The 22,110-nt window shown below is 48.3% G+C and overlaps 1 protein-coding gene across 4 annotated transcripts in view; it reads right to left on the bottom strand.

Annotated features, from left to right (window-relative positions):
* NR2C2 (nuclear receptor subfamily 2 group C member 2) overlaps positions 1-22,110 on the bottom strand; it is a 380,432-nt gene that overhangs the window by 247,433 nt on the left and 110,889 nt on the right. For all 4 annotated transcript variants that reach the window (XM_029601391.1, XM_029601389.1, XM_029601390.1 and 1 more), the window contains one exon: positions 7,501-7,701. In XM_029601391.1, the coding sequence (XP_029457251.1) occupies positions 7,501-7,701 (201 nt within the window). The remainder of the gene's footprint in view (positions 1-7,500; positions 7,702-22,110) is intronic.

Here is a 22,110-nt window from a genome sequence, read left to right as displayed (position 1 = left end):
CCGCCCAAGTCATCAGGGGGGCTATTTCTAGGGATACCTGTTGGCTTCTGGTTCTGCCCTGTTGGTTGATGTATGCCACTGTGGTGGCATTGTCCGACATCACTCTGACCGCTCTGTTTCGAAGTCTGTGGGCAAATCGCAGGTATGCTAGCCTGACTGCCCGTGCCTCTAGTCTGTTTATGTTCCACCCCGATTCTTCTCTGTTCCACCGCTCTTGGGCGGTGAGTTCTTCGCAGTGTGCTCCCCATCCGTTCAGGCTGGCATCTGTCGTGAGCAGGGTCCAGGTTGGGGAGGACATTCTTGACCCCCGGCTCATGTGGCCGGGCTGCAACCACCACCGTAGCTGATTCCGCACTCTGGCTGGTAGAGGTAGGTGTACGGTGTAGTTCTGTGATCGTGGGCTCCACCGAGATAGGAGGGCGCGTTGTAATGGTCTCATATGAGCCCGCGCCCATGGTATCGCCTCCAGAGTGGATGCCATAAGGCCGAGGACCTGTAGGTAATCCCAAGCTGTGGGCCGGGTGGCGCTCAGCAGGGCCAGCAGACGATTCCAGAGCTTTGATCTCCTCTTGGAGGTCAGACTGACCTTGTCTTCCTGGGTGTCGAATCGGACTCCTAGGTATTCCAGCGACTGAGAAGGCTGTAGGGAACTCTTGTTCAAGTTTGCTACCCATCCTAGGCTCTCCAGAAGAGCTATAACTCTGTTGGTTGCCTGGTGGCTCTCCTCCGGTGACTTTGCCCTGATCAGCCAATCGTCCAGGTAGGGATGGACGAGGATTCCTTCCTTCCTGAGTGACGCTGCCACTACTACTATGACCTTGGTAAAGGTCCGCGGCGCGGTGGCTAACCCAAAGGGTAAAGCTCAGAACTGGAAGTGTTGGTTCAGGACTTTGAAGTGTAAATAGCGCTGGTGATCCCGATGGATTGGGATATGCAAGTAGGCTTCCAACAGATCTAGGGATGTGAGAAACTCCCCTGGCCGTACTGAATTTTTGACAGACCGCAGAGTTTCCATGCGAAAGCTGGGGACCCGTAGGTGCCGGTTGACTGACTTGAGGTCCAGGACTGATCTGAAAGTGCCCTCCTTCTTGGGCACTAAGGAATAAATGGAATAATGCCCAGAATTTATCTCCCCTGCAGGCACTGGGATTATGGCTTTTAGGGACAGGAGCCTCCGCAAGGTACCTTCTAGTGCCGTCCTCTTGAGGGGTGAACAAGGAGATTCAACAAACTTGTCCAGCGGGAGCTGAAGAAAATCCAGGTAATACCCTTCTCGGATAATGGCGAGGACCCACTGGTCCGAGGTAATCTCGACCCACCTGCGGTAGAAGAGGGTTAGCCTGCCCCCTATGGCTGCTACCCCCGGATGGGTTGGCTGATTGTCATTGTGGGGTACGGCCAGGACCCGAACCCGAGCCGGTTCCCCTCTTGTTGTGCTTAGTCCGAAAGGACTGGTTCCTGGCCTGCGAACGAGGTGCTTGGTAGCGAGTCCTGTAAGGGTTGAAGCGCTGAGAGTATCTACCTCTGGATGGTCTAGGAAAAGGGCGCTGGCTCCTCCTTGACCTGTCTTCTGGTAGACGGGGTAATGGAGAGGCGCCCCATTTATTGGCCAGTTTCTCGAGGTCGCTGCCGAACAGGAGGGATCCCTTAAAGGGCATTCTCATGAGACGTGTCTTGGAGGAGGAGTCGGCCGACCAATTACATAGCCAGAGCTGTCTCCTGGCTGCCACTGAGGATGACACTCCCTTGGCTGCTGTACAGACTAGGTCGGAGGCTGCTTCAGTGAGGAACGAGAGAGCCGATTCCATCTCTTCTCCCGGGGTGTTCCTAGCTTGTGATAAACAGGAACGCGTTACCACGGTGCAGCAGGTCGCAATTCGTAGGAACATGGCTGCCACCTCAAAGGCGTGTTTCAACATGGCGTCCATGCGCCGGTCATGTGTATCCTTGAGGGTCGTCTCCCCTTCCACCGGAATGGTGGTGCGCTTCACAATTGCGCTAACTATGGCGTCTACCTGGGGGCACGCCAGCATCTCCTTGGTTGCCGGGTCTAAGGGGTACATGCCAGCCAAGGCCCGACCCCCTTTGAATGAGGCCTCCGGCGCATTCCATTCCACATCGATTAGCTGCTGTGCTGCTCGTAGGAGGGGAAAATGGTGAGTCGTTTGGCGCAGGCCCTCTAACAGGGGGTTCATGCTAGGTTCCCCTGGGGTGTCATGGCCCGGGAGAGCCAGTTCCGACAGGCATTGTGAGATCAGGCCTGGGAGATCCTCCTTCAGAAAGAAACGCCTCATGGTCCGATACGGCTCTATCCCAGAGGGAAAATCTCCCTCCTCGGGGAGCTCGCCCTCTTCCTCAGAGTAATCTGAGTCCCCATAAGTGGGGCTTCCGGGAGGCGGGTGGCCGTGCCTAGGCCTTGAGGGTCCAGGGGCCGGGTCATTCGGTGCGTATGGACCCGTTCGGGGAGCAGACTGCATTGTGACAAAGGCATGAATCCCCTTGAATAATTCCACCCAGGAGAGCGAAGCCGGATCTGACCTTAGGGGCACCAGGTCTCTCTGGTTCCCTGGCAGCTCACCGCTGCCTGCTAGGTCCAGGGTGTTCCCTGAGGAACTGGCAAGTACGCTAGGCTGCGACCGGTCCTGGCCTGGAACTCCCAGGGCCTCTTCACATTGGGCACATAGGGAGTCTGCTTCCTCGCTCTGAGTGGCTCTGAGGTTGCATGCAGAGCAGAGGCTTATGCCTGATTCTGGAGGTGCCGGCTCCGCTGTCGCATGGGCTCTCTTATGCTCCATCTCGTCTGTGAACTCAGCTGGAGCCTGCGCTTTGTAATATGCGCGAAAGACGGGCGCCTATCAACGGGCGCATAGCAACGGGCGCCTAGCACCGTGCGCTTAGCAACGGGCACCTAATCAACGTGCGCGTAGCAACACGCTCGTTGCAACCTGCGCCTATCAACGTGCGCATAGCAACATACACCTATTGCACGGCTGACGAACCAGGGCAGAAGGTGAGCAGGCAGGCAAAATGGCGACCCCCTTGGTGGGTTGCCACGTAGGCAAACTCTGCTAATCCTCGGAGACCAACAAGTAAAGATGTACGCCTTACCTTGTCTTCGGCGCTTCCCGGCTGCAACCCGGGCGGTCTCCGGCTGCGGGGGGAGAGGGTAAGTACCATCACCGCCGCGCTCGAGGAAGTGCACGCGCTGCCTCTAGGCCGCGCCCGAACTCGTCTCGCTCGGGGGCCACGTCCACGCCGGGACCGAGGCTGCCTCTATGCCGTGCCCAAGCCCTTCTCACTCGGGGGCTAGGAACCTGCCGCGAGTCGGCCACCGGACCGAGGCTCTTACCTCCAAGGGGACCACGGAAATCGCCTCGGGAAACTCAACTGGGGGAGGGACCGAATGGTATCACCGCAGGAGTGCGGGGCTCGTCTTCAAGTAGGTTTCTTCTTATGAATTTAGTCGTTAGAATTTGGAAAAACGCTCAGCGAGCGTGAGGTAGCTCCAAACTGCTTTGGAGACGGAAATTACTGAATTGCTGCACTTCCTGCGGGGGTATATGTACCCGTGCTGACGTCAGATCCGTCTCCAACTGCTAGCACGAGCACACTATACCACTTGTTTTGAGTCCATCTGCTACACGCTAGGAAAGTGCTGTTTGTGTGGTTGCAGAAGTAGCAAGACAAGGCAGAAGAAGTTTTAGAAGTAAAAATGCAATATTAAATAAAAAAATTAGAGGAGAGACGAAGTACTCATCTGTGTGTTAGCTTGGACAAAACATGACAGAGGAGGCACATGAGGCAATACCCATGCAGAAACTCCCACACATGCTCAGTAGAGCTAAAGCTCTACATCTTGGAAAGACGAGTCCATTTGGTGCCACCGAATGATGTCACACACACATAATGACTAAGTCAGCCTGTTTATAGATGGAAAATGCAATCACCACATGTATGCTCTCTCCCCTGAACTAACCTCATCCACTTTTACCTGCAGTGGAGGGGGCTCCAATAATCAAATCACATTTTTATATGGGTAAACAAGTTTTTATCTTGTAAAACCTTGATTGTTGCCCACTAAATGGGCAAAGACCCCAAAACATGCATAAACTTTTTAACTTTTAAAGCATGAGTTTTATTCATCTCTAGCTTTCGACAAAATAACTAATAACATCGATCTCTCCAATCCAGACAGTGCACTCCACTCCTGGAACAATCTTACAACAACTATAGCAAATGAACTATGCCCTATCATCCACAAAGAAATACCCCTAGTACAATTTGAGAAAAGAAAACCATGGTTTTCCACCAAGTTAAAAACAATTAACCAAGACCTAAGAGCTAAAGAACGCGCCTGGCGTAAACAACCATCCACCACTCTTAAAGCTACTTACAACAACACCTTGCACGCATACCGTCACGCGATTACCCAAGCCAAACGTGATTTCCACGCGGCAAAAATCCATGACTACCAATTTAATGCAAATGCTTTATTTACATATGTCTCTGAACTCACCAACTCTAATACACCCACTCTCAATGAAACTATCTCCAACAAAAGATGCGAAGAATTAGCTCTCTACTTCAAGAACAAAATCGACAACATTCTACTTCGCTTCCCTGACAACACCACCCCCCTCGCCCCCCTTCCCAATGACAAAAAGATTACCCTTACAACATTTGACCTCACTACCAACATGGAAGTAGAAGCCATCCTAAAAAAGATGAAACCTGCCACACACTCCTCAGACACCATTCCCTCTAAAACCCTCCTCTCCATCACCTCCACCATCACCAAACCTATTAAGGACTTAATCAACTGCTCCATCACCGCAGGCAGCGTCCCAGACCCTCTAAAACTGGCCATAGTCAAGCCCCTCCTTAAGAAACCCACCCTCGACCCCACAGACCCTGCCAACTACCGCCCGATTTCCAATCTCCCTTTCTTATCCAAAGTCCTAGAGAGGGTAATCAATAAACAACTGACTGACTTTTTAGAAGACCACAACGTCCTCCACCCGCTACAGTTCGGTTTCCGTAAAACCCGTAGTACCGAAACCTTACTACTAGCCATGACAGACACCATACTTAAAGGTATGGACCATGGAAACTCGTACCTACTCGCCCTACTAGACATCTCAGCGGCCTATGATACTGTCAACCATCAAATACTAATGACCCGCCTAGCAGAAATAGGTATCGCCGGCACAGCCCTCTCATGGCTCTCCTCCTACCTAACACACAGAGAATACTTAGTAAAAATTGACAAGTACGAATCCTCACGCATACATATCACGCAAGGTGTCCCCCAAGGCTCATCACTATCCTCCACCCTCTTTAATATTTATCTCCTACCACTATGCCACCTCCTCTCAGACCTAGGCCTCAAATTCTTCCTATATGCAGATGACGTGCAGATCCTCATCCCGTTTCAAAGATCCATAAGCGAACCATTGCAACGCTGGGAATCCTGCCTTACCACCATAAGCGCCTTGCTATCTGAACTCCACCTAGCTCTAAATACCTCAAAAACAGAATTACTCGTTATCTCTAATCAGCCTGAACTTTTCACCCTCCCCACGGGACAAAACACTCCCCAGAATACCACCACAGCCCTCTCTCAACCCCAGTCTGTAAGAGACCTAGGCGTCTTCATAGATCAGCACCTAAGTTTTAAACCCCACATCAAAGCACTCCTAAAGGGAGGTTTCTATAAGCTAAACATCCTAAAAAAACTCAAACCCCTCCTCCACACACACGATTTCCGCACAGTCATACAGACCACTATGCTCACAAAACTAGATTATTGCAACTCCCTGCTGCTAGGACTCCCTGCCACCACCATCAAACCCCTTCAGATCCTACAAAATTCCATGGCGAGAATCATAACCGGTACGCGTAAAAGGGACCACATCACCCCCATACTAAAAGACCTACATTGGCTGCCCATTTCCTCCCGCTCACAATATAAAACCCTCACCATCCTTCACAACTCCCTACATAAATACAATCACACCTGGCTCGATGAAATGCCACATTTCCGCACTTCTGACCGCCCTACAAGAACATCCCAGATAGACACTCTCTACACCCCGTCCCTCAAATCAGCACATTCAACTTATACCAGAGGAAGAGCTTTCTCCGTCGCCGGCCCCACCCTCTGGAACTCCCTCCCCACCTTCCTACGCCAAGAGACATCCCTCCACATTTTCAAGAAAGGAGTCAAGACGTGGCTTTTCCGACAGGCCTACCCCGAATCTAACCAAACTTAATTTCTCCCCTAGATCCACCTGCCCGACCTTTTCTCCACCCGCTCCCACACCTCCCAGCCCCCCCCTGCCCTGTCACTTACCCCTATCCCCCCTTAGCCCGACCCATCCCCACCCCCTCTCTATCCTCTTAGCCATCCCTTGATCCTTGGGCCTCCAGGCCGCTACCACCTCCCCGAGCACACCTCTCTCGCCTTTGCACCTCCAGATTCCCTTTAAATAAACTATATCCTAGTGAATACTGTCGCCTAATTAATATAGCTGGTATGTACCTGTACATACTTCAACTGTACATAGTCTCCCTCTTCTATTTTTTATTTCATTTTTGTTTCTTTTGTCGTATACTTCATCTAGATACGCCTTTCCACCCGCTCCCCATCCCCTCTTTCCCATACCCCCTCCCCCACCGCTCCCTCCCCCTTCCTCCCCCCGCCATCCTTGCCCCTTTTGGTTCTTTTTGTATTCTGATTTTTGGTTCTGTTATTAATGTTATATTGTTATATTGTTATTTGTTACATTGTTTTTCCCGCCTGAGTTCTTTGTAAACCGGCATGATGTGCTTCACGAATGTCGGTAAATAAAAGTAAATAAATAAATAAATAAATAAATAAATCTCTAGTTTGTATAAATCTTCTGTTATCTCCCATTTTTTTGACAAGGGGATGAGTATAAAAAGAAGATAATTTTAAAATACATTAACTAATAAATAACAATTTACCCAAATAAACTGGCCTGTATGAAAATTGCACACCCTGATCTGACTAAATGTATGCATGGACTTCCAGAACACAGATAGAGGTGTTCTCAGGAGCATGTTTAGGTCAGGAGAGGAAAACAGCACACTTGCATTCCTTTTTCAAACATATACATACTATATCACCCCTGCTGGCTGCCCGCAGGATATAACAGGGGAAAGTATACAGTTTACACTAGCTAATTTTCAAAGTGAGTAAATTCCCTTTGAAAATTAACAATAAAGAATATGTGTTAATAAAGCGCACACACTTTGAAACTAAGCAGGCTACTGAAAATTGCATCCAAAATATACAGACAGAGGAGAAACAGAGCTTATGGGAATTCATCTAGAAGAAAAGCTGTGAAAATAAGCAAAACTGGTTCAAAGTCTGAAATATTTAAGTCAGAATGGATTTTGGAAGACTGTGCCTAAGATTTCCAAGCTCTGGAATTCTAATGGTAACTAATTTGCAATGCTGTCTCCGTTCCCTGTTACCTGAATTCTGCCTGGCACAATGTTTTCCGCAGTGGTGAAAATAAGTTGTTTGGTATTGGAATTCTCTGGTGCTGCTAGTATCACCTTTCCCGTTCCAGTTCCATCTGGACTGGTCAAGATAAACTGCTGTTTGGAGGGTGCAGATGAGTCCACTGCTGTCACTATCTGTATCTTTTGTCCTGTCTGCTGATCTGTCACAATCTGCAATAAATATTGAAAGGTTTACAATGCAGAATCTTACATCCTATACCATCTGCAGACTGTTATATATCATCTTATATGTGACACTTTCAGGTTTAGTTCTGTGAAGTGGCTGTTTGATTTCCAGATAAGTTAAGTAGAATGGTTAAGATCAAACTATTATTTATGTTCTTCACAACATCACCACAAAATGACCAACAGATTGCCTAATGTCATACACATTGACATCTAAGGAAGAAACATTGGAGAAATTACTTACCTGATAATTTTGTTTTCCTTAGTGTAGACAGATGGACTCAGGACCAATGGGTATAGTGTACTCCTGATAGCAGTTGGGAGACAGAGTCAGATTTCAATCTGACGTCAGCCTACATATACCTGTTCAGGAAGCATAGCTCTTCAGTATTCTCCTCAAAGCAATTGTGGATATATGTGTGTTTAATAACTTGATTAACTTGGCTAACTTGATTAACTTGCACTGGCTAAACTGATTTCCTACTGGAGACCGCCAGTGCACTCAACCGAAAAATGCCGACACTCGGCACTATGGGTGACTTGAAACTAGGGGTAAGACCTGGCTTACCCGTGCTTGACTTGCTCTCAGGGACTGTCATCCAAGGGTCCATCAAGCCCAGCATCCTGTTTCCAGCAGTGGCCAATCCAGGCTATAAGAACCTGGCAAGTACCCAAAAACTAAGTCTATTCCATGTTACCATTGCTAATGGCAGTGGCTATTCTCTAAGTGAACTTAATAGCAGGAAATGGACTTCTCCTCCAAAAACTTATCCAATCCTTTTTTAAACACCGCTATACTAACTGCACTAACCACATCCTCTGGCAACAAATTCCAGAGTTTAATTGTGCGTTGAGTAAAAAAGAACTTTCTCTGATTAGTTTTAAATGTGCCCCATGCTAACTTCATGGAGTGCCCCCTAGTCTTTCTACTATCCGAAAGAGTAAATAACCAATTCACATCTACCCGTTCTAGACCTCTCATGATTTTAAACATCTCTATCATATCTCCCCCTCAGCCGTCTCTTCTCCAAGCTGAAAAGTCCTAACCTCTTTAGTCTTTCCTCATAGGGGAGCTGTTCCATTCCCCTTATCATTTTGGTAGCCCTTCTCTGTAGAGATGTGAATCGGAACCAGAATCGGATCTGATATCAGTTCCGATTCACATCTCTACTTCTCTGTACCTTCTCCATCGCAATTATATCTTTTTTGAGATGCGGTGACCAGAATTGTACACAGTATTCAAGGTGCGGTCTCACCATGGAGCGATACAGAGTCATTATGACACTTTCCGTTTTATTCACCATTCCTTTCTAATAATTCCCAACATTCTGTTTGCTTTTTTGACTGCCGCAGCACACTGAACCGACGATGTCAATGTGTTATCCACTATGACGCCTAGATCTCTTTCTTGGGTTGTAACACCTAATATGGAACCCAACATTGTGTAATTATAGCATGGGTTATTTTTCCCTATATGCATCACCTTGCACTTATCCACATTAAATTTCATCTGCCATTTGGATGCCCAATTTTCCAGTCTCACAAGGTCTTCCTGCAATTTATCACTATCTGCTTGTGATTTAACTACTCTGAACAATTTTGTGTCATCTGCAAATTTGATTAAGTCACGCGTCTTATTTCTTTCCAGATCATTTATAAATATATTGAAAAGTAAGGGTCCCAATACAGATCCCTGAGGCACTCCACTGTCCACTCCCTTCCACTGAGAAAATTGCCCATTTAATCCTACTCTGTTTCCTGTCTTTTAGCCAGTTTGCAATCCACGAATTTCCTAGAAGCCTCTCATGAGGAACTTTGTCAAACGCCTTCTGAAAATCCAAGTATACTACATCTACCGGTTCACCTTTATCCACGTGTTTATTAACTCCTTCAAAAAAGTGAAGAAGATTTGTGAGGCAAGACTTGCCCTGGGTAAAGCCATGCTGATTTTGTTCCATTAAACCATATCTTTCTATATGTTCTGTGATTTTGATGTTTAGAACACTTTCCACTATTTTTCCTGGCACTGAAGTCAGGCTAACCGGTCTGTAGTTTCCTGGATCGCCCCTGGAGCCCTTTTTAAATATTGGGGTTACATTTGCTATCCTCCAGTCTTCAGGTACAATGGATGATTTTAATGATAGTTTACAAATTTTTACTAATAGGTCTGAAATTTCATTTTTTAGTTCCTTCAGAACTCTGGGGTGTATACCATCCAGTCCAGGTGATTTACTACTCTTCAGTTTGTCAATCAGGCCTACCACATCTTCTAGGTTCACCGTGATTTGATTCAGTCCATCTGAATCATTACCCATGAAAACCTTTTCCATTACGGGTACCTCCCCAACATCCTCTTCAGTAAACACCGCAGCAAAAAAAATCATTTAATCTTTCTGCGATGGCCTTATCTTCTCTAAGTGCCCCTTTAACCCCTCGATCATCTAACGGTCCAACTGACTCCCTCACAGGCTTTCTGCTTCGGATATATTTTAAAAAGTTTTTACTGTGAGTTTTTGCCTCTACAGCCAACTTCTTTTCAAATTCTCTCATAGCCTGTCTTATCAATGTCTTACATGTAACTTGCCAACGTTTATGCTTTATCCTATTTTCTTCTGTTGGATCCTTCTTCCAATTTTTGAATGAAGATCTTTTGGCTAAAATACCTTCTTTCACCTCCCCTTTTAACCATGCCGGTAATCGTTTTGCCTTCTTTCCACCTTTCTTAATGTGTGGAATACATGTAGACTGTGCTTCTAGAATGGTATTTTTTAACAATGACCACGCCTCTTGGACATTTTTTACTTTTGTAGCTGCTCCTTTCAGATTTTTTCTAACAATTTTTCTCATTTTATCTAAGTTTCCCTTTTGAAAGTTTAGCGCGAGAGCCTTGGATTTGCACACTTTTCCTCTTCCAGTCATTAAATCAAATTTGATCATATTATGATCACTATTGCCAAGTGGCCCCACCACCATTACCTCTCTCACCAAGTCCTGTGCTCCACTGAGAATTAGATCTAAAATTGCTCCCTCTCTCGTCAGTTCCTGAACCAATTGCTCCATAAAGCTATCATTTATTCCATCCAGGAATGTTGTCTCTCTAGCGTGCCCCGATGATACATTTACCCAGTCAATATTGGGGTAATTGAAGTCTCCCATTATTACTGCACTACCAATTTGGTTAGCTTCCCTAATTTCTTTTAGCATTTCACTGTCCGTCTCACCATCTTGACCAGGTGGATGGTAGTATACCCCTATCACTATAGTCTTCCCCGACACACAAGGGATTTCTACCCATAAAGATTCAATTTTGTATTTAGTCTTATGCAGGATGTTTATCCTGTTGGATTCTATGCCATCCCGGACATAAAGCGCCACACCTCCTCCCGGGTGCTCCTCTCTGTCATTGCGATATAATTTGTACCCCGGTATAGCACTGTCCCATTGGTTATCCTCTTTCCACCATGTCTCTGAGATGCCAATTAAGTCTAAGTCATCATTCACTGCTATACATTCTAATTCTCCCATCTTACTTCTTAGACTTCTGGCATTAGCATACAAACATTTCAAAGTTTGTTTTTTGTTTGTATTTTCATTCTGTTTTTTAATTGATAGGGATAAGTTAGAATTTTTTAGCTCATGGGAGTTTTTAGTTACAGGCACTTGGACTATTTTTCTAATTATTGGAACCTCACTGTCGGGATGCCCTAATTCTAATGCATCATTAGTATCCTTTGAAGATACCTTTCTCCGAACCATGCGCTGCTGAGCGTCTGTCGGCTTTCCCCTTTGTTCTAGTTTAAAAGCTGCTCTATCTCCTTTTTAAAGGTTAGCGCGTCTTTCGTATGGATTCCGATCTTTCCAGGTATCGGACTAGGCGTCTGCCAATGTTAAGATTGCGAAGAAGGCGTGAGTCTTCAGAGTCCTTATGTTCGTCTGGAGATGGCAGTGAGATGGTTTGGTTTAGATGGAAATGCGGGAGGAAGGAGGGGACAGTGCGAAGCTGTATGGATCCTGGTGTGAATCTGAAGAACAGTTCCCGACAGGATAGTGCTTGAAGCTCGGAGACGCGACGGGCTGAACATATTGCCACTAGAAATGCAGTCTTCGAGGTTAGGAGCCGTAGTGACAGACCACGTGTAGGTCTGAAGGAAGTTCCCGCTAGAAAGTCTAGTACTAGATTGAGATTCCATAGGGGCACTGGCCACTTTAGTGGTGGTCGGATTTGCTTGACCCCTCTCAGGAAGCGGGAAATGTCAGGATGTGATGATAGACAGATGCCGACCACTTTGGCTCTGAAGCAGGCCAGCGTGGCCACCTGAACCTTGAGGGAGCTGAGAGACAACCCCTTCTTCAAGCCATCCTGCAGAAATTCCAGGATCATGGGGATTTTGACTGTTCACGGAGGGATGTCGCAGTCCTCGCCCCAGGCTTCGAATATTCTCCATATTCGTATGTAAATTAGAAATGTGGAAAACTTGTGAGCTCGGAGCAAGGTGTCAATCACTGCCTTAGAATATCCGCTCTTCTTCAGGTGAGTCCTCTCAATGGTAAGAGAGAATCGAGTTGGGTCTTCGTGGAGGATCAATCCTTGCCGGAGAAGGTCCCTGTGTGGAGGTAGGCACAGAGGGTTCCCTGCAAGAAGTCTTCGCATGTCTGCGTACCATGGCCTTCATGGCCAGTCCAGGGCCACTAGAAGTACTAGCCCCCTCTGGAGTTCTATGTTGCGGATGGATCCCGCCCAGTAGTGGCCATGGGGGAAAGGCATACAAGCAGGTCTTCCTGTGGCCAGGTCTGGATGAAGGCGTCGATTCCCTGGGATTGCAGTTTTCGTCTGCGGCTGAAGAACTTGGGAACTTGGGCGTTGGACCGGGTTGCCAGGAGATCCATGGCTGGGGTTCCCCAGCGGTTTACTATCAACTGGAATGCTGTGGTCGACAGCGTCCATTCCCCTGGGTCTAGACTCTCTCTGCTGAGGTAGTCCGCAGTGATGTTGTCTTTTCCCGCGATGTGGGCAGCTGAGATTCCTAGCAGGTTTGCTTCCACCCATGCCATTAGGGGGTCTATTTCCAGGGACACCTGTTGGCTTCTGGTTCCTCCCTGGCAGTTGATGTAGACCACTGTTGTGGCGTTGTCAGACATGAGTGACAGATTCTCCCCGGAGTTTGTGACTGAATTGTAGGCAGGTTAGTCTGACTGCTCGGGTTTCCAGTCAGTTTATGTTCCATCCGACTCTTCCTTATTCCATTGCCCCTGGGCCGTCAGTTCCTGGAAGTGGGTTCCTCACCCTTGCAGGCTAGCATCCGTGGTGAGCAAGATCCAGGACGGTGGGGATAGTCTTACTCCCTTGCTCAGATGGTCTTCCTATAGCCACCACTGGAGCTGGGTCCGAACCTCTGCCAGTAGCTGGAGGCGAATGGAGTAGTTCTGGGACATCGGGTTCCATCGTGACAGTAGGGAACGTTGTAGTGGGCGCATGTGTGCCCTTGCCCATGGGACGACTTCTAGGGTTGATGTCATGAGACCGAGGACTTGGAGGTAGTCCCATACCTTGGAGCGAGCATAGTTCAATAGTTTTCGCAGTTGGTCCATCAGTTTCCTTCTCCTTGTAGAGGGAAGAACAACCCTGTCTTGTTTGGTGTCGAACCGGACTCCCAGGTACTCTAGCGATTGGGAGGGCTGCAGGCAGCTCTTGGCTGTATTGATGACCCACCCAAGATTCTGCAATAAATTCTTGACTTTCCTCTGGAGATTTTGCCCTGATCAGCCAATCGTCCAGATACGGATGTATGAGGATTCCTTCTTTCCTCAGCAATGCCGCCACTACCACCATGATTTTGGTGAACATCCAAGGAGCAGTAGCTAGTCCGAAGGGTAGCACCCAGAACTGGTAATGATGGTCCAGTATTGCAAAGCGTAGGAAGCGCTGATGGTTGTGGTGGACCGGGATGTGGAGATTGGATCTATCCGAAGCCTGTGAAATCAGGAATTCTCCTGGTTGTACTGCCCTTATGACTAAGCGTAGGGCTTCCATGCGGAAGTGCGGTACCCTCAGGTAGTGATTGACGGTCTTGAGATCCAGGATGGGTCGGAATGTTCCCTCCTTCTTGGGGATGATAAAATAGATGGAATAGTGAGTATCGTTGGTACGTGGGTATCGAGGTTATCGCCTTTAGGCTGAGTAGTTTTGTCAGTGTGGTTTCCATTGCCATTCTCTTGGAGGGGGAGTGGCATGGTGATCTCACAAATTTGTCTGGAGGCATGCTGTGGAAGTCCAGATTAGTATCCCTCTCGAATGATGGTTAGGACCCACTTGTCCGTTATCTCGACCCAGCTTTAGTAGAAGAGGGTAAATCTGCCCCCTATGGCTTCTTCCTGCGGTTGATTCTCATTGTGGGGTGCAACCGGGGCCTGTATCTGAGCCGGCTCCCCTCTTGTTTTGCTTGTTCCGAAAGGACTGGGCCCTGCCTGCGGGGTGAGGTGCTTGGTATGTGTTTTTATACGGTCTAAAACGCTGGGTTCTTTTGTTCCTGTCCTCTGGTAACCGAGGGACTGGGATTTCACCCCATTTGTTGGCTAACTTCTCCAGTTCGCTTCCGAACAGGAGGGATCCTTTAAAAGGCATTCTCGTGAGTTTCGTCTTGGAGGTCGCGTCAGCTGACCAATTTCGGAGCCATAGTTGCCTTCTGGCTGCCACTTGGATGAGACGCCCATGGCAGATGTGCGCATGAGGTCTGAGGTCACCTCCGGGAGGAAAGATATCACCGGTTCTAATATTTCGGCGGAAGTGGTTGCGTCCCTGGAGAGGAGCAAGCAGGCACGTGTCACCACGGCGCAGCAGGAGGCGATTTGCAGGGTCATTGCTGCAACATCAAATGACTGTTTAAGGATGGATTCCTGACGTCTGTCCTGAGCATCCTTGAGTGCAGCTCCTCCTTCAACTGGGATGGTAGTGCACCTTGAGATAGCACAGACCATGGCGTCCACTTTTGGGCCCCCTAGGAGTTCTTTGGCTGTGGGTTCCAGGGGGTATAGGGCTTCTAGGACCCATCCTCCTTTGAAGTTGTTGTACGGCCTGCAGCATTAGAAAATAGCCTGAGGCCTGACGGAGACCGACCAGAACTGGGTTCGTCTTTGGCTCCGCTGTGGAACTTGCGCCAGGAATGGCCAGTGTCTTCAGGCTCAGAGACACAACATCTGGCAGCTCGTCTTTGGAGAAGAACCGCGTCATGGTTCGGTATGGTTCCATCCCTAGAGAGATTTCCCCTTCCTCTAGGGAGTCAGGCTCTTCCCCCGAGGTGTCTGTGTCCCCCGGGGGGAGGCTTTTGTTCAGCTGGGGCACATCTCGGGGGATCCGAGAGGGGCTTGGAAGGTCTTGCGCTTCTGGTGGAGACTGTGGCTGTGTCGCAGGTGGCACCAATTGTGCCTGGACAAAGGTTTGTAGCCCTTTGAAGAATTCCACCCAGTAAAAGGCCCATGGGTCCATATTGAATCCAGTGGAGTTCCCCGAGGAGCCCATCTGAAGAGGGTCCGAGCCAGAGATACAGAGGTCCGAGGTACTATCATTGGTGGAGCCGGATTCCTCTACTGGCTGAGGGGGGCCTTGCTTCGGTTCCCCCTGAGTTTCTTCGCACTGCAGGCACAGGGCAGAGGCCACTTCGGGTTGCGCAGCTCTCAGGTGGCAGGCTAGGCAGAGGGCTTGTCCTTTGGCTTTCTTGGCCGGTGGTGCCATGATTTGTGCTCGTGGAGTGGCTCAAAACTCATCTGTGCGCATAGGTGCGTGCGCCGGGAGACTTCGTTGTGCGCATGACACAGATGTGCGCGCCGCTGTGCGCACAAGACCTTTTGTGCGCCCGGCTCACCGCTGTGCACACAGCTCAGTTATGCGGGCAATATGGCGATCAAGGGAGGGAAATGGCGCCGACGACCCCGCGGGCAAGATGGTGACCCCCACGGAGGGTCTCCATATGTGTGGACCCTCGCGCCAGATCGGGGTCTAGCCCGGACGGGGCTGCTCAACCCAATTAAACAGACGCCGGAAGGATGATCTGTGCAGCTCTCCGAGCCTCTGAGACCGGAGACTTTAAGAAAGCAAGTGTTGCTTACCTGTAACAGGTGTTCTCACAGGACAGCAGGATGTTAGTCCTCACATATGGGTGACATCACAGGATGGAGCCCTGTACGGAAAACTTTTATGTCAAAGTTTCTACAAAGCTTTGACTGACACTGGCACACTGAGTGCACTGAGCATGCTCAGCCTGGAATTATCCCTGTGAACCACGGGTGTCTCCTTCAGTCTCGTCTTATAGCTAAAAGCACAAGCGAAACTAAAATAAAAGTAAAAACGTATACATACCCAACTCCGCAGGGTGGCGGGTGGGTTTCGTGAGGTCTAACATCCTGCTGTCCTGTGAGAACACCTGTTACAGGTAAGCAACACTTGCTTTCTCACAGGACAAGAAGGATGGTAGTCCTCACATATGGGTGAGTACCGAGCTGAGGATGCCCGAGAGTGCACCAAATGCACCCAAGACGCGCAAAAGGCGCAATGACAAGGGAGGAATTTGGAACTGAGGGCATCCTGAAACCCGTAATGGGTTGGTGGAAGGATGTTGGGTAATTAAACCGAAAAGAATAAGAGTAGACGGACTGGCCAAACATGGAGCATGCTGGCTGGTCGTATCTAAGCAATAATGGGCTGCGAAGGTATGGAGAGAGCTCCAGGTTGCAGACTGATAAATATGTACAAGCGGCAGAGGGGAAGCTATTGAGGCTGGGACGGAAGCAACAGAGTGTGGTTACTCACAGTGTTGTAGTGAAATGCCTGCTTGTTGGTAGGAAAGAGATACAGACAGTCAATTAGGAGGAATAGGTCTGTTTGCCCAGTGGAACTCGCAGGTTGACTCTTCCCACACAAGGAAAGAGTTAGGTGGAATTCCTATGGAGTGTAGTGCGATCTAGATAGAATGCAAGTACACTATTACTGTCCAAGGAGTGGAAAAACCATCTCGCTTTGGTGAGAGAGAGGTGTTGGGAAAAATGGGCAGAGTATATTCTGAGTAAGTTGAGATGCAACGTCTACCTTAAGAAGGATATGAACATAAGAAAATGCCAAACTGGGTCAGACCAAGGGTCCATCAAGCCCAGCATTCTGTTTCCAACAGTGGCCAATCCAGGCCATAAGAACCTGGCAAGTACCCAAAAACTAAGTCTATTCCATGTAACCATTGCTAATGGCAGTGGCTATTCTCTAAGTGAACTTAATAGCAGGTAATGGACTTCTCCTCCAAGAACTTATCCAATCCTTTTTTAAACAAAGCTATATTAACTGCACTAACCACATCCTCTGGCAACAAATTCCAGAGTTTAATTGTGCGTTGAGTAAAAAAGAACTTTCTCCGATTAGTTTTAAATGTGCCCCATGCTAACTTCATGGAGTGCCCCCTAGTCTTTCTACTATCCGAAAGAGTAAATAACCGATTCACATCTACCCGTTCTAGACCTCTCATGATTTTAAACACCTCTATCATATCCCCCCTCAGTCGTCTCTTCTCCAAGCTGAAAAGTCCTAACCTCTTTAGTCTTTCCTCATAGGGGAGTTGTTCCATTCCCCTTATCATTTTGGTAGCCCTTCTCTGTACCTTCTCCATCGCAATTATATCTTTTTTGAGATGCGGCGACCAGAATTGTACAAAGTATGAAGTTGAATACGTAAAACCACTCTGTCACAGAGGAACGCAGGGTCTAATGAGTATGTAACAAGGTGTGTAACTCACTGACCCAGTTGGCCAAAATGACATTTATGAGGCAAAGAATTTCCCATGTCATACTGTGAAATGAGAGGAATGGAAAGGCTCGAACGAAGAACGTATGAGACTTATAAGCACGAAATATAGGTTCCATTCCGTGACTAGCAAAAATAGAGGCAGCTTGATCAGTGGATAATCCATGGTAAACTGACTCAGAAGGGGTTTACCGTTAATCGGGTATCCCCACTCCCAAACGATATACCAACTGGAACAGAGGTGTACCTATGTGGAGGATGTCTGGGGAGCAGAATCCGAGGGAGCAAGAGAAAAGAGTGGTGTAGAAAAAAGAAAAAGGGTAATAATCTTATGTATGCGTCATGTGGTACATCATGCCATTTTGAATGGTAGGATTTATGTATGGAAGGTTTTGTGACGCTACCAGTACTTGAGAACATCAGTGAGTCTACGATTTGTGACTGACTGGTGAGAAGGCTAATTGGTTACTGGTGTGATAGATTGAGAAGTATGGGAAGCATACTGGTCTCGGCCAGGACGTGGGTCTGTGGAACAGTGAACCCATCCCGGTTCAGCATTAGAAGAGAGCTGGCTATTAGTGGCAGCGGAAGAGACACATTTAAGAGGCCCTTAATGAAAGAAAGGCGTCTATGGGAAAGCATTGGAAACATGTGTAGGGAGTAGAATCTGTGCACCGTATAGTTCGATTCAGATGCAGAGGGCAAGTTCGGTCGACCTCAGCACCAGAAGATTTTTCTTGCCCACATGTAGTCCGAGACCATTCGAGAGGATGGAACCTATATGGAGAAGGTCTGTTAGTGCGTTCAGTAAGTCTCTTAGATAAGTGGCCCGAGGATGCATAGAGTGAGCAAGGGCCAAGGGTAGAGCTGCGCAGCTTCCTTGCAGAGCAGCTAAGATGTTGTGCGTGCTTGTGTGTTGGAAAGCACATTGTCCCTATGCTGTCTGTCTGTATGCACAAAGATTTGTTGCAGAGGCAGTATTGGAAGGCATAAGGGTATAGCTCATGGCTACAAGCTCCAGGAAGTTTATGAGAAACTGTGCCTGGAGTGGAATTGACGCATATTGGGTTGAGAAGATTTTAGGTCAAACTTACAACCCTGAGTAAATGCGAGCATGAGCAGGATCAGACTAGGATTTTGGTTCTAGATCTGCAATATAGATGAGGGATGAAAGCGGTTGAACAGCTTAGACCCACTGATAATGGAATTTCACTGAATCTAACCCATAGCAGTTTTGGATCTATGAGGAAAGTGCATAGTGGAAAAAACCCATAGCCCGACAATGAAAAATTGAGGGGCTGAGGTTATGGAATATGCGCGCAGGAATTTATTAGAATGTCTGTGCGGTTGCTGGACAGGAAGGTCATTGTGACTGTGGTGTCCAGAAGTGTTGTATAAGGGATTTATGGCAGTGACAGTAATCCCAGATAATAAATTTATAGTGAGTCATGAAGAAGTTAGAACTCCTTGCGTGGACTGACTGTGGTTATGCAGCTGTCTATGCAAGGAAAGCATGAATGATGCTGCACTCCGTAGAGAAACAGCAGTCACCGATAGTGATTCAATGAAATACCCCAGTTGCCGAAGCTGGTGCAACCGGCAGAGCTTGGGATTGTAATATTGTTGACTCATCATGAAGCACATAGAAAGATTAGAGGTAATGTACTTACTGCGATATGGAAGCATGGTAACGAGAGATAGCAAATGTTGCTTACCTGATGTAACAGGTGTTCTCACAGGACAGCAGGATGTTAGTCCTCACAAATGGGTGACATCGAGGATGGAGCTCACCACGGAAAACTTCTGTCAAAGTTTAAACAGAACTTTGACTGGCCCCTACTGGGCATGCCCAGCAAGGCACTGACCCTGCAGCCAGCAGGGGTCTCCCTTCAGTCTGATTTTCAAAGCTACAGGCAGTGCCTAGAAAGTAAAAACAAAACAAACCCAACACCGAGGGTGGCGGGCGGGTTTCGTGAGGACTAACATCCTGCTGTCCTGTGAGAACACCTGTTACATCAGGTAAGCAACATTTGCTTTCTCACAGGACAAGCAGGATGGTTGTCCTCACAAATGGGTGAGTACCGAGCTGAGGATGTCCTGACTTGCACCAAATGCACCCAACGACGTGCAACAGGCACTACAACTGGGGTGGAATTTGGTAAAGGGCATCCGCACCCTACCGGGAAGGTGGAAGGGTGTTGGTACATCACGTTGGAAAAAGGTTATGCAAGACAGATTGGCCGAAGATGGAGTCCTGTCTTCCAGCTTTGTCCAAACAATAGTGGGCTGCAAAGGTATGGAGAGAACTCCAGGTTGCAGCCCTGCAGATGTCAGGAAGCGGCACCGATCGAAGGTGTGCCACTGACGTCGCCATGGCCCTCACAGAGTGTGCTTTCACACGGTCTTGAAAGGGAATGCCAGCTTGCTGATAGCAAAAAGAAATGCAGTCCGCCAACCAGGAGGAAAGAGCCTGCTTACCCACAGGATGTCCTAACTTGTTAGGATGAAAAGAGACAAATAATTGAGTGCTCTTCCTGTGAGCAACTGTACGGTCTAGATAAAAGCTAGAGCTCGTTTGCAGTCTAGGGTATGCAGAGTCTGTTCCCCGGAGTTGGAGTGGGGCCTGGGAAAAAAGATAGGTAGTATGATGGATTGATTAATATGAAACTCAGAAACTACCTTAGGTAAAAATTTAGGGTGAGTGCGGAGTACCGCCCGGTCCTGCAGGAGCTTAGTGTAAGGCGGATAGGTAACTAGGGCCTGCAATTCACTAACCCTGCGAGCTGAAGTGATAGCCAAAAGGAATAACACTTTCCATGTGAGATACTTTAACTCACAGGAGTGCAGAGGTTCGAAAGGAGGTTTCATTAGACGACCAAGAACCAGGTTAAGGTCCCAAGATGGGGCCGGAGGACGTAAGGGTGGCTTCAGATGGAGCAAGCCTTTAAGAAAACGTGTTACTAGGGGTTGTACTGAAATAGGGACACCCTGTACACCTTTATGGAAGGCGGCTACCGCACTGACATGCATTCTGATAGAAGAGGTTTTAAGACCTGATTCAGAGAGATGCCATAAATAGTCCAAGAATTTGGAGATTGGACAGGAAAGGGGATCAAGGGACTGAGAAGTGCACCATGATGTGTACCTTTTCCATTTGTATGAGTAAGACTTTCTTGTGGAAGGCTTTCGTGAAGCTATCAGGACCCGAGAAACGGAATCTGAAAGGTTGAAAGGCTGAAGGACTAACCTTTCAACATCCATGCCGTCAGGGACAAGGCTTGGAGGTTGGGATGGAGGAGGCATCCGTCGTTTTGAGTGAGCAGATGTGGGTCCTTTCCCAGAGGAATGTGCCTGCGGATGGAGAGATCCTGGAGTATTGGAAACCATACTTGGCGTGGCCAGTAAGGTGCTATCAGGATCATGGTTCCCCCGTCCTGGCGTAGCTTCATGAGAGTCTTTGACACAAGAGGAAGTGGAGGGAATGCATAGAGCAGACCGGTTGTCCACTTGAGGGAGAATGCATCCCTCGGCCGAGAGTGTTGGCTCCGAATGAGAGAGCAGTAATCGTCCACTTTGTGGTTCTGAGGGGACGCAAAGAGGTCTATGCGGGGAGAACCCCACTTGTGAAACAGAGAGGTCGCTACCAGAGGATCGAGTGACCACTCGTGCGGTTGGAAGACACGGCTCAGCTGGTCTGCCAATACATTGTCTACTCCCAGCAGGTAAGTGGCCCTGAGGTACATGGAGTGGGAGAGGGCTTCCGCCCAGATCTGCGCAGCTTCCTGACACAGAAGGAAGGAGCCTGTGCCTCCCTGCTTGTTTATGTACCACATGGCCACTTGGTTGTCCGTCTGGATTAAGATTATCTGATGAAAGAGATGATCTTTGAAAGTACGGAGCGCATAGCGGATTGCTCGAAGTTCCAGGAAATTGATCTGGTGTTCGGCTTCCTCGTTGGACCATAACCCTTGGGTTTGAAAGTCGTCCACATGGGCTCCCCAACCGATGTGAGAAGCGTCGGTGGTTAGGATTACTTGTGGATCCGGTGGAAGAAAGGGTAAGCCCTGAAGGAGGTTGACCTGAGTCGTCCACCAGGTTAAGGATAGGCGCAGCGCTTGTGTGACTGTGACTATGGAGGACAGAGGCTGAAAAGCTTGAATCCATTGGTGTCGTAGAGTCCATTGTGTTACTCTCATGGCTAGTCGGGTCATGGGAGTGACTTGAACCGAGGATGCCATGTGTCCTAGGAGAATGAGGAACTGGCGGGCCGTGGCAGTGTTCTGAGACTGGAGCTGGCGAGCCAGGGATATTAGGGTGTGGACCCTCTGAAGAGGAAGGTAAGCCTTTGCCTGCAAGGTGTCCAAGTCTGCTCCAATGAAGGATAAGGTTTGAGACGGGACTAAGCAAGATTTCTCGTAATTGACGAGAAACCCTAAGTAAAGGAGTGTTTGAATTGTCAATTTTAGGGAGGATTGAGCTATCTGTTGGGTGGAGGCCCTGATTATCCAATCGTCCAGGTATGGGTAGACGTGGACACCTTCCTTCCTGAGGAATGCTGCTACCACTACGAGACATTTGGTAAAGACTCGTGGGGCAGAAGCTAGACCGAAAGG

This window comes from Rhinatrema bivittatum, chromosome 4 (genome assembly GCF_901001135.1).
Source record: "Rhinatrema bivittatum chromosome 4, aRhiBiv1.1, whole genome shotgun sequence".
Classification (NCBI taxonomy): Eukaryota; Metazoa; Chordata; class Amphibia; order Gymnophiona; family Rhinatrematidae; genus Rhinatrema; species Rhinatrema bivittatum.
The sequence above is the reverse complement of the archived record's forward strand: the minus strand, read 5'-3'. Positions and strand labels throughout refer to the sequence as shown.